The 12,594-nt window shown below is 39.1% G+C and overlaps 1 protein-coding gene across 2 annotated transcripts in view; it reads left to right on the forward strand.

The window, feature by feature from the left end:
• Hsdl2 (hydroxysteroid dehydrogenase like 2) overlaps positions 1 to 12,594 on the forward strand; it is a 53,217-nt gene that overhangs the window by 26,809 nt on the left and 13,814 nt on the right. For both annotated transcript variants that reach the window (XM_042695130.1, XM_042695138.1), the window contains 2 exons: positions 3,109 to 3,303; positions 5,983 to 6,054. In XM_042695130.1, the coding sequence (XP_042551064.1) occupies positions 3,109 to 3,303; positions 5,983 to 6,054 (267 nt within the window). The remainder of the gene's footprint in view (positions 1 to 3,108; positions 3,304 to 5,982; positions 6,055 to 12,594) is intronic.

The following is a 12,594-nucleotide window of genomic DNA, read 5'->3' on the forward strand; positions in this document are numbered from 1 at the left end:
AAGGGTGAGCAAATGCAGTCATTATATTTAATGTACATTATGTAACATTTGAACTAAGTAACTTAAGGTAAGAAAAGGAAGGGGGAGGAAATAGGGGAGAATGAAGTAATGGGTGACATTGATTCTTTATACTTATAACCTGACTCAGGGCCTGGGCACTGTCCCTGAACTTCTTTTGCTCAAGGCTAGCACTCTACCACTTGAGCCATAGCGCTACTTCTATGTTTTTCTGTTTGTGTGGTACTGAGGAATCAAACCTGGGGGCTTCAGGCATGCCAGGCACCCTCTCTACCACTAAGCCACATTCCCAGCCCAAGTTATTTCCAGTATGTAATAATTTTAAACCGTTTAAAATAGTGGAATAAATTTATATCTAATTTACTAGAAACTCTGAAACTTAAGTTACATTGAAACAAATTAACTTTATTGCTTAATATATAAACTAAGATACATGTAAGCAAACTGAAACATTACAACTTTGATACTATATAATTAGTAATGAACCACTAGTCAGAGGATTTCAAGTTACTTCATGTAACGGACAAAAATTTTTAAATATAGTTTTATTGTTATTATTTGGCTGCTATACAGAGGGGTTACCATTTCATAAGTCAGGTAATGAGTACATTTCTTTTTTTTTTGGACAATAGCATTTCTTCCATCTCTTTCCCCCATTTTCCCTCTCCCTACCTACATGCCACATAATTCATTTTCCACTGAAAATCATGGTTACTTTTGCTTACCCTCCCTTTCTGTACCCTTCCTTACCTCCACAAAAAAAAAAAAAAAAAACAACCCCAAAGCAAAACAAAAACAAAAGCAACACCCCATCACCAACAACCAACCCCTCCTTCCCCATGTTTCCATTTCCTGGAACTTGTTTTTCTAAATAGTATTTTAAGTGTTCAGAGAAGTTACACCTTTGGGTTCTTCCATTATGAGTATCCTCCTGTAGTCTGACAGACAAAACTTTTTTTCTTGTTATTAATTTACTTCATTATTATAGAAGTGATGTACAGAGGGATCACACTTACATGAGTCAGGTAATGAGTCCATTTCCTTTCATACAGTGTTTTGTGTTCACTCACTCTCCCAGCCCCTCCCTCCCATCTCCACCATGAGTTGTATAGTTCACATTATCAGTGTCTAGTGAGCTCCACTGCTGCTTTTTCACCTTTGTCCCTCAAGTTCTGTTCCCTCGATGTACACGTGACTACACCATACATAATGTAAAGAAGACAGAATAAGCCGGGCGCTGGTGGCTCACGCCTGTAATCCTAGCTACTCAGGAGGCTGAGATCTGAGGATCACAGTTCAAAGCCAGCCCAGGCAGGAGAAACCGTGAGACTCCTATCTCCAATAAACCACCAGAAAACCAGAAGTGGCGCTGTGGCTCAAGTGGTAGAGCGCTAGCCTTGAGCTGAAGAGCTGAGGGACAGCGCTCAGGCCCAGAGTTCAAGGCCCATGACCAACCAAAAAAAAAAAACAACCCAGTTTTCTCTTTTAGTCTTACTCCGGGTATCTAGAATCCTATATAATTTGTCATATCTCAGTGCATTTTAGATCTACTTTCTGCATATCAGGGAGAACAAATGCTGTTTGTCTCTCTGAACTTGGCTTACCTCACTTAACATGATTTGTTCTAGTTCCATCCATTTCCCTGCAAATGACATTATTTTATTCCTTCTCATGGCTATATAAAATTCCATTGTGTACAGGTACCACATTTTTTTGATCCACTCATCTATTGTAGGGTATCTGGGCTGTTTCCATATCTTGGCCATAGTGAATAACGTGGCAATGAACATGGATGTGCAGGTGTCTTTATCATATCCTGGCTCATGGAGTTCAGGGTAGATGCCTGGGAGTGGTATGGCTGGGTCGTAGGGATGGTCTATGTTTAGGTTTTTGAGGAACCTCCAGACTGCTGTCCAGAGTGGGTTGTACTAGTTCACATTCCCACCAACAGTGCAGGCAGTAAGGTTCCTTTTTCTCCACATCCCCACCAACATTTGTTGTTTGAATTCACAATGTTGGCCAATCTAATTGGGGTAAAATGTAATCTTAAGAGTTGTTTTGATTTGCGTTTCCTTTATGGCCAGGGATGATGAGCATTTCCTCATGTGTTTCCTTGCCATTCTTACCTCTTCTTCTGAGAAATCTCTCTTTAGCTCCCTTACCCATTAAATGGTTTCTTGGGTTTGGGAGGGGTTAGTTTCTTGGGCTCCTTGTATATATTGGATAGTAGGTCTTCGTCTGATATATTGATAGTAAAGATCTTCTCTCAGTCTGTGGCTGTCTTTCTAGTTTAGTAATTATGAGACAGGCAAAAATTTAAAGCTATCCGTACCTTGCCTGTTTGGTATTACACACCTATAGGCCTACCTGCGTGGAAGAAGAGAGACAAGAGGAGGATTTCTTCGGAGTCTGCCTGGGCAACATGTGGAATCCCCCTCCCCCACAAAAAAGAGAAAACTAAAAAAAATTATCTGTACTCAAACGTTGACAGACATAAACAGTAATTGGGGAGGGAGATTATATAGTTCATTTAAAAATTCTTTTTGGGATTGGGGGCTGAGAATGTATTTGGTTTTGGATTCAGTCCTCAAGACTACCATGCAAATTTTAGAACATTCAAAGTCAGAAGTCTCCTGTAGTTTTGCTGTAGTTTTCATGAAGGAGTTCTGTATGAGGCAGGATTATATAAAGAACGTGTTTTCTACTCAGTTCTGTCTGCAAAACATTTAGTGAATCTCTTAAGCTCTCTGTCCTGTTTTTGTTTGCTTGTTTGTTTCTTGGTCATTTGAGAAATAACAAGATCAGCCTTAGCCAGGGCTGATGGTACAGATTGTAACCCTAGCTTCTCTGGTGGCTGATACTGGAAGATCAAGAGTTTGAGGCCAGCTTGTACAATTATAGCTCAATGGCAGAGTACATATGTAGCAGGCTCAGGATTCAATCTCTAGTCATGGTGTGGTGAGGGGAGGGAGAGGAGGTAAAGAGAGAGAAAGAGAGGAAGAGAGTACAGGGGGCCTTAGGGGATAATTTGGAAGGGTTGTGCTTGCTTATCATTTGGTTTAGAGTCACATGTATGCATTTTCTCTACAGCCATACATACTGCTGCTATGGACATGCTGGGAGGATCTGGTATTGAAAGCCAATGCAGAAAAGTTGAGATCCTTGCAGATGCTGCATATTCTATTTTCAAAAAGCCAAAAAGTTTTACTGGCAACTTTGTTATTGATGAAAATATCTTAAAAGAAGAAGGAATTAAAAATTTTGACGTCTATGCAGTTACACCAGGTATTACTTGCAGTTTTGGGTAATGATGTTTTTTGTATATAGGCAATGAATACATTTTTTTGTATGTGTATGTTTGTATGATTATAAGATAAAAAAATATATCCTCTGAAAAACACACTATCTTTCCTTAAAAAAATGGACAAATAAGTCGAGTATTTTGAAATGATAGCTAGATACATTGGTTGTATCAGCTACTAGTCATTTCCAAATTTTGGAACCAAAAATGAAAATTAGCTTTTAAAGTTAGACTTAAAATTAGAGTAACTAGGTACTGGTGGCTTACGTCTATTATAATCCTAGGTACTCAGGAGGATCTAGGTTTGAATGACAAATCTGTGAGGCTCTTATCTCCAGTTAACCAGCAGAAATGGAGCTGTGGCTCTAATGAAAAGGGTGTTGGCCTTGAATGAAAAAGCCAAGCAAGAGTTTAAGGCCCTGAGTTCAAGTCCAAGTTCTGGTACACACACACACACATAAAGATTTTATTCAAAGTTGGGCATAGAGGTACATGCCGGCAATCCTAGCACTTATGAGCCTGAGATAGGAAGACTATCAGTTTGAGGGCATCCTGGGCCAGATAGTGAAATCTTATCTCAGAAAACAAAACAAAAACCCAAAGATTTTATTCAAAAATACATGGCAGATGATATGAGAGTAGTTAAAATTGTGGATTAATTCTAATTGTTTTTGAAGTGTGGTCTCTCAGAGTAGGTTGACAGACAGTGAGGGTACACAGGTAGGGTCTGTCCCAAAAACAACCAAAAGCACTGGGAAGGTGGCTCAGTGGTAGAGCGCTTGCCTTGCATGAAGGAAGCCCTGGGTTCGATTCCTCAGCACCACATAAGCAGAAAAAGCCAGAAGTGGCGCTGTTGCTCAAGTGGTAGAGTGCTAGCCTTGAGCTGAAGAACTGAGGGACAGTGCCCAGAGTTCAAGCCCCATGACTGACCCCCCCCCCAAAAAAAAATAAAACAACCAAAAATATATATGCATTTTCTAAACAAAGCACTGTGGCATGCGCCTGTAGTCTGAGCTCCTTGGGATGCTGAGGCAGAAGGATCACTTAGGCCTAGGTGTTAGAGACAAGTTTGGGGAACATACAATTTCATCTCTGAAAAACAAGCAACAAAAATTGTATTTTAAATATTTTAGCCACATATAGAAATTATATTTTTGTATTGAAGCATATTTTAAACAGTATTCATTAAACTGAACTTGTAAAGGTGACAAAAATCTTTGTATTTGTGTCATCCCTGACCATCTCTTCAGTTCCAGCAGGATAGCTGATACAGTATTACAGAGCTTTCATATACATTATCTATTTTACCTTCATAGCAGTCCTGAGAAGGAATTATTTAGTAATTAAAAACATGGAATTCTGCTGGGCCCTGGTGGCTTGCTCCTGTAATCTTAGCTACTGAGGTGACTAAGATCTGAGGATTACAGTTCAAAGACAGTCCAGGCAGGAAAGTCTCTGAGACTCATCTCCTGGAGCTGTGGCTCAAGTGATAGAGCACTAACCTTGAGCACAAAAAAAGCTCAGGGACAGCACCAAGACCCTGAGTTCAAGTCCTAGGACCAGCACCAAAACAATAAAAACAACAACAAAGACAAAAATACATGGAATTTGGAAGAGAACCTCTCAGATTCAGATTTCAGCTCTGCTTTTCACTGTCTATGTATTTGAGCATGTCACTCACTTTCTCTGAGTCCCAATTTCCTTATTGATAACAGAAGATGATTTATTCTACACATAATTCTGCCAGAACTGTGTGTAATAACGTCTCTAATTGGTTTAGCACAGTATTTGGCCTTTTTATATCTATAGCCTTTAGTAGTTATTATTTGTAAGTGTAAAAACAGGTTTAGAGAGATTATGCTTTTGCTTAAGAGCTGGTTCATGGTACATTCTAATGATCCCTATAGATTTCAAAGACAGTATTATCATACACAAAAATTAAGATTGATTAAAAAATCCTGTAGATGAATTGGGCATACTTTATCTCAGCACTTGAGAGGCTGAGGTAAGATGATTGCCAATGCATGGTCAGCCTGTACTACATCTAATTAACTAACATTAATTAATTAGCTAACATGAATCTTTGAAACATTCAGTTTTAAAGACAATGTTGCCTTCAAATCTAACATATACATGTCTTGGCAGTATCAGTCTAATGTTGCGAATTAACTTATTTTCTAACTACAACTGTTAGCTGAAAATAGAGCCTATTGGAAAAGGATACCTTAGTTTTTTATGATGATGAAGAAAGAGGAAGAGAAAAAAGGCCTAAATACAGGGTAATTGGACAATATTCCTTAATGAGGTCCCTGGTTCTCTGGGACAGGTAAGCAATGAGTCCTGAGCACTTTGGAGGAAGGGAAGACAGGGTTGTAAGGATGAGGAGAGGAATGGATCCTTAGATTGAAGAAAGGCCTTACATAGCAGGGGATTTTTAAAAATTAAATCTTGAAGATGAAATTGTCATAGAAGAGGATAACTGAATTAAAGGAAAATTAATTAAATGAAGATCACTAGTTTGACAATTCTCATGAGACCTTTCTCAGAATGATCTTAAAATAAAAATGCATGTTTATAAAACATTTATGTTAAAATTTTAATATATTGTATTTGTTATTTATTATATTTTTATTAACCTGATTATTTGCTTGTTATTTTTTCAGGCCATCCTTTGTTACCAGATTTTTTCTTAGATGAATATCCGGATGTGGTTACAAAGACAAAGGAATCACATGGTAAGATCTAGACCATATTAGCACAGGAAAGTACAAGTATTAACTTATTTCTTCCAAAACACAGAATTGATTATGTAACAGTACATTTCTGCCCTCTGTCCTGAAACCATTTTATAACTCAAACCCAATGGGTTCTATGAGTTCTCAGTTGTTAGGAAGAAAATAGTTTTTTGTTTGTTTTTGTCTTCTAGCAACTTCTTAATATATCATTTTTTTAAGTTATTCATTCTCATTTTACTTATTTTTTTTGACACACTGTCTTTGAGTGAGTATCACATGTTGGTAGGTTATTCTGAGGAAAAAAAAGTGACACATCAAAATGTGCTATTTATTTATATAACACATATAGTTTGTACTGTGACTACTTCATGGAAGGAATTAGCATTAAAGAAGGCTTGGTTTTGTTTTTGTTTTTCTGATACTCAGAAACAATGGCCTCCTTGAATTGGTCCTTGTGTTCTGGCACCATGCTGTGTGGCCTACTGAAGGCTGTCAGAAGAAACTTTTCTGAATATCTATTGCAAGAGTTTTTCTCATGGTTTACTAACCGGAACATGCTTCTTCTGGGTCTTTACCCTACTTTTTTGAATCTTTTTTTTTTGCCGGTCATGGAGCCTGAACTCGGCCTGGATGCTCTTCCTCAACTCTTCAGCTTAAGGCTAGTGCCCTACCACTTGAGCCACAGCACCATTTCCAGCTTTTTCTGCTTATGTGGTGCTGAGGAATTGAACCCAGTGCCTCATGCATGCAAGGCAAGCATTGAGCCACCTTCCCAGCCCTTGAATCTTATTAATGCTTTGAATCATACATTTTTTGTTTTAGAAGGCTGATAAAAAAATGTAAAAACAAACTTCCTCTATGCCTTTAGCAAATCTGTCAAACCTTACCACAATGCATTTTAGTATCAAAATATAGGTTCTATTTTATGTGTTTATGTGTGTATGTGTGCATGAAGTGCTGTGGATTGAATCTAGGGCCTTGTGCATTCTAGGCACAAGGCCTAATGTTGTACCACTGAGCTATATCTCCAGCCCCCGTTTAGTTTTTCCTTTTCTTTTCTTTTTTTTTTTTTGGGTCCGGTCGTGGGGCCTGAACTCTGGGCCTGGGCGCTGTCCCTCAGCTCTTCAGCTCAAGGCTAGTGCTCTACCACTTGAGCCACAGCGCCACTTCCGGCTTTTTTCTTTTTGCTTATGTGGTGCTGAGGAATCGAACCCAGGGCCTCGAGCATGCAAGGCAAGTGCTCTACCACTGAGCCACCTTCCCAGTTCCTTTTCTTTTTCTAAAGTTTTAAAGAAACCTAAAATTTACTTAGGTATCAAAAGGACAACTTTTCTTTTGTAACACAGAAAATATGGAAACTATAGAAAGGAAAATAATTCATAATTCTACTGTTCTTCAAAAAATTAGATCTTACCTGGGCACCTGTGGCTCACACCTGTAATCCTAACTACTCAGGAGGCTGAGATTTGAGGATCGTGGTTCAAAGCCAGCCCGGGCAGGAAAGTCCCCGAGACTCTTACCTCCAATAAACCACTAGAAAACTGGAAGTGGCATTGTGGCCCAAGCGGTAGAATGCTCACCTTGAGCTGACGGACAGTGTTCAGGCCCAGAGTTCAAGCCCCATGACCAACCAAAGTAATAAGACCAGAAAAAATAAAGTTGTCGGTCTTTTTCTCTCAAGGATTCTTACAGGATAGCAATTACCCAGAAGCTGACTTAAAGTCTTTGAGAGTATGGCCCCATATCCTAGTTGTTTTTTTTTTTTTGTCCAGTACCCTAAGATTGGAGATACCTTTGCAGGAAGCCATACATGAACTGGGTTTATTTGAATTTTGAATTTTAAGTAAGAACTACTTTATTGATCATGTTTCCTTCATTTTATTCATTCAACAAATATTGATTGAGCACCTTCAATATGTCAATTTGCATGCATTTTCTTGTTCAATACTCACAGTCCAACAAGACAAGTATCATTTACAACTAGCTGGTGTGGTTGCTAGCTAGTAGTGGTGGCAAACTCAGGATTTAAAATCATATTTCTATAGTACCAAGCCTGTCTTTAGCTACTGAATGTAACAGATTTTCCTAAAGCCTAAACACCTACAATTCTTTTAAACTAGCGTATTCTTTCCCCTAGTAATCCCAGCTATTAACTTTTAATGAGGAGTTGCCATCTCATGGACTAAACATGTAGTTGCTATGATCAGCAGATTCTCCCTTTGGACTTATAGTAGCAACAGAATAAAAGGATATTTTTTGACCATGGATTCAGAACAAGAGAAGTTGAATAATCAACTGTGAGATGCTGGCACCAGGCTTGGATAGGGGTGGTTGAACTCTAGCCATCTCCACATGAAGATTGTTCTTACCTTTCACTCTTGAGGTCAGAACACTCAAGTTCCTTTGGGTGATTCCTCCCATAGATGGTTGGACAAAATACTTCTATAGCTCTTTCTTCTTTTCTTTTTGGGTCCATCCATAGCAAGACATTTGTTCTAAATACATTTATACAGGCAGTAGTCCAGTGTCTGTGACTTGAGATCTAAGTTTCCTCTTTCAGGTGATTTTCCATATTGATATCCAGATCCATCACATATTCACTTTACAGGTGATCTTTCAGAGGTCATTGTGGATCCTCACTTGCAAAGTGAAAGAAGTTCACCTTCCCATTTCATCCAATACTTATTTTTATTTTTAACTCAGGGTCATGAGTAGGTACACTCACCAATTACATCCCTGATCTTTTCTTTCTTACTTTCATTATTTTTTAAAAATAGGATCTTATGTTTACATCTAGGCCAGCCTGTATGAGCATCTTATTTATGATCCACTCATAGCTAGGATGACAAGTATGCTCCACCTTGGCTAGGTCTTTATTGGTTGAGAAGAGCTCAGGTGAACTTTTTGCCCAGGCTTCCCTTGAGTCTTGATCATCCTGATTTCTACCTCCCTAGGAGTGTACTCACTTATTAAGTAACTCTGGTTTACATCTGGTTGTGCTTCTTATGCAATTTGTTCTGTGTTTACTAATTTCTATCATGTATATATAACTACTGTAAATTTTGTAGGTTTCATATGTGTGTGTATATGCATGTGTGTGTGTGTGTTTGTGTGAGTGTATTTGCTGGTACTAGGGCTTGAACCTCAGGCCTCTCACTCTTGCTTGGCTTTTTTGGTTACAGCTGGTGCTCTAAAACTTGAGCCTCATCTCTACTCTAGCTTTATTCTGGTTAATTGGAAATAAAAAGTCTCTCAGGGGGTTAGGGATTTAGCTCAGTGGAAGAGCACTTGCCTGGTTCAGTCCTCAGCTGAAAAAAAAAAAAAAAAAAAAGCTGGGCTGGTGGCTCACATCTATAATCCTAGCTACTCAGGAGGCTGAGATCTAAGGATCACCATTTGGAGTCAGCCCTGACAGGAAAGTCTGTGAGACTTTTAGCTCCAGTTAATCACATAAAAAAAGCTGGAAGTGGTGCTGTAGCTCAAGTAGTTGAGTGCTATCCTTGAGCAAAAGAGTTCAGGGACAAGGCCCAGGCCCAGAGTTCAAGCTCTATGGCCAGCTGCAAAAAATAGAGTCTCTCAGATTTGTCTGAGCTGTTCAAACCTTGATCCTTAGAGTTCAACCTCCTGAGTAGTTACAATGATAGGCCTGAGCCACCAGTGTCTGGCAATTTTGTGGTATTTATTTATTTATTTATTGCTGGTCTCATGGACTTTCTTACCCAGGCTGGCTTCTAACCATGATCCTCAGATCTCAGCCTCCTAAGTAGCTAGGATTACAGGCATGAGCTACAAGCACCTGGCTAACTTTGTGGTTTTAATTCATAGCATTTTATTTCTCACCATAACACAGTACTTTTGTTTCCTTATTAGTTCCCCATGAACACTACACATTAGAACATTGGTAGCCTATCAGTAATTCTCAACCTCTCTCCCTTCGAATTTGTTTACTTTTATTTAGTTGTGATTTTAGTTGCTTCTATTCTGGTTGTCTGGATTCTCCTCAAAAAAATCTGGTTCCTATTTATTTATTTATTTTTGTTGATCATGAGGCTTGAACTCTGAACCTGGGTGCTGCCCCTGAGCTCTTCAGCTCAAGGCAAACGTTCTACCTCCCTCTTGAGCCACAGTACTACTTCCGGTTTTCTAGTGTTTTTTTTTTTTTTTTTTTTTTTTTTGAGATAAGTATCTCATTGACTTTTTTTTTTGTCAGTCGTGAGCCTTGAACTCTGTCCCTGTGCTCTTCAGCTCAAGGCGAGCACTCTACCGGTTGAGCTACAGTGTCACTTCCGGTGTTCTAGAGGTTTATTGGAGATATAAGTCTCATGGACTTTCCTGCCCAGCCTGGCTTTAAACCATGATAGTCAGATCTCAGCCTCCTGAGTCGCTAGGCTAATAGGTGTGAGTCACCGGCACCTGGCTTTTTATTTTTAAGTAGTTGTACAAAGGGATTTTGATTCAATATGTCAGTTTTAGTCCTAGTTTAATGACCCTTTCCCTTTAAGCTAGCACTGTCTCATTATGCCCATTTTTTTTTCTTCTGTAGTCTGGAAAACTTTGTGAAATGTATCGTTTGTATTATAAAAAAGTTTGACAAGATTTTCTACAGTTTCATTTCTGTCCTCTGCCTCTTTTTTCCTCCCTGAGGCTTGGATTCGGGGTTTGAGCACTATCCCTTAGTTTATTTTCTCAAGCTGGCACTCTGCATTTGAGCCATACCTCAACGTCAGGCTTTTTGATGGCTTGTTGAGAGAAGAGTCTCACAACCTTTCCTGTTCAGGTTGGCTTTGAGCCTTCATCCTCATACTTAAGCTTCCTGAGTAGGATTACAAGCATGAGTCACTGCTACCTGGCTTGCCTCTAATTTTTAAGGAAACCCTCTTTGTTCAAATACTTAAATATAATAAAAAAATGTTTTAAAAAGAAACAAGCAAACTTTGCTGTTAGGCTTGTTTTTCAAGTTATCCATGTCCTCTTTTAATTTCTCCACTGTCTTTCCATTTCAGCCAGGTATATATCAATTTCTGCAGCCATTTCAGGCATTGTTTTTTTTTTTTCCCCAGTCCTGGGGCTTGAACTCAGGGACTGGGCACTGTCCCTGAGTTTCTTTTTGTTCATGGCTAGCACTCAATCACTTAAGCTACAGCACCACTTCCGGCTTTTTCTGTTTATGTGGTGCTGAGGAATCCAACCCAGGGCTTCATGCATGTTAGACAAGAACTGTACTGCTAAGCTACATTCCCAGCCCCAGCATTTTTTTATGTTGAACATGGGGCTTAAACTCAGGGTCTGGGAACTGTCTCTGAGCTCTTTTGTTCAAGGCTAGTGCTCCAGCACTTTGAGCCACAGCTCCACTTTCAGTTTTTTGGTGGTTAATTGGAGATATCATGGACTTTCCTGCTTGGTTGGCTTCAAATCTTCAGATCTCAGCCTTCTGAGTAGCTACGATTAAGGCATGAGCCTGTGACTAGCACTCAGGGGATGTTTACTTATGTATTATTTTTATTCAATTTTTATTTTATATTATTATTTAAGTTCTTTTTTCTTGTTATTATAGAGGTAATGTACAGAGGGGTTACATTACTTAAGTCAGGTAAAGAGTACATTTTTTTTGGACAATGTCACCCTTCCCTTGTTCTAAGTCTTTATTTTTTAGAGTAGTTTTAAGCTCATAATATAATTGAGAGAAAGATACTCAGATTCTCCTGTATATACCTCCTACCTGAAAGTGAAAACATGCAGTTTGTTATAGTTGATCATATAGTATCCATGTGAAGTAGATTATCTTCATAATAGACTCTTCCTTTTCAGAACAACCTTCTTTTACCCTTGTGCTACTCTTTTTTTTTGTCATAGCATTAGGTTTTTGGGGTTTTTTATCCCCCTTATTTATACATCTTTAGGAGATATCTCTAGAGCTAGAGTAGTCAAATGATCAGGGTAGATAGTTTGCCTTTCTGTCTGAACTGACTCTAAGCTGGTGAACCAGCTGGCCTGGCCTCAGTTGGCACCCTCCCTCCAGTCTGCCCACCAGAGTGTACCTATGGTTCTTCCCCTCTCCATTTTATAGATCACTACCACAGAACTCCTACTGCTCCTGTCTTATTTGGAAACTTTAAGCTTTGGACTTGGATTTGAAAGATAAGAGTTAATATTGAAACTTGCTTGCAGAATCTAGATTAAAAATAGATATCTAAAAGAAATACATCTACTTAGGAAGAGAAGAAACAAGCAGAGCGTCAAGGAGACAACTGTTATAGAGGGTGAAAATGTCCCCATGAAGATCTTTTTGTTTGTTTGTTTTTGGTTGGTCATGAGGCTTGAACTCTGGGCCTGGGCACTGTCCCTCAGCTCTTCAGCTCAAGACAAATGCTCTACCACTTGAGCCACAGCACCACTTCCAGTTTTCTGGTGGTTTATTGGAGATAAGGTTTCACAGCTTTTTTCTGCCCGGGCTGGCTTTGAACCATGATCCTCAGATCTCAGCCTCCTGAGTAGCTAGGATTACAGGTGTGAGCCACAGTGCCCAGTTTGAAAGCCATT

The sequence above is a fragment of the Dipodomys spectabilis genome, unplaced genomic scaffold, assembly GCF_019054845.1.
Source record: "Dipodomys spectabilis isolate Male_0828 unplaced genomic scaffold, ASM1905484v1 ptg000006l, whole genome shotgun sequence".
Classification (NCBI taxonomy): Eukaryota; Metazoa; Chordata; class Mammalia; order Rodentia; family Heteromyidae; genus Dipodomys; species Dipodomys spectabilis.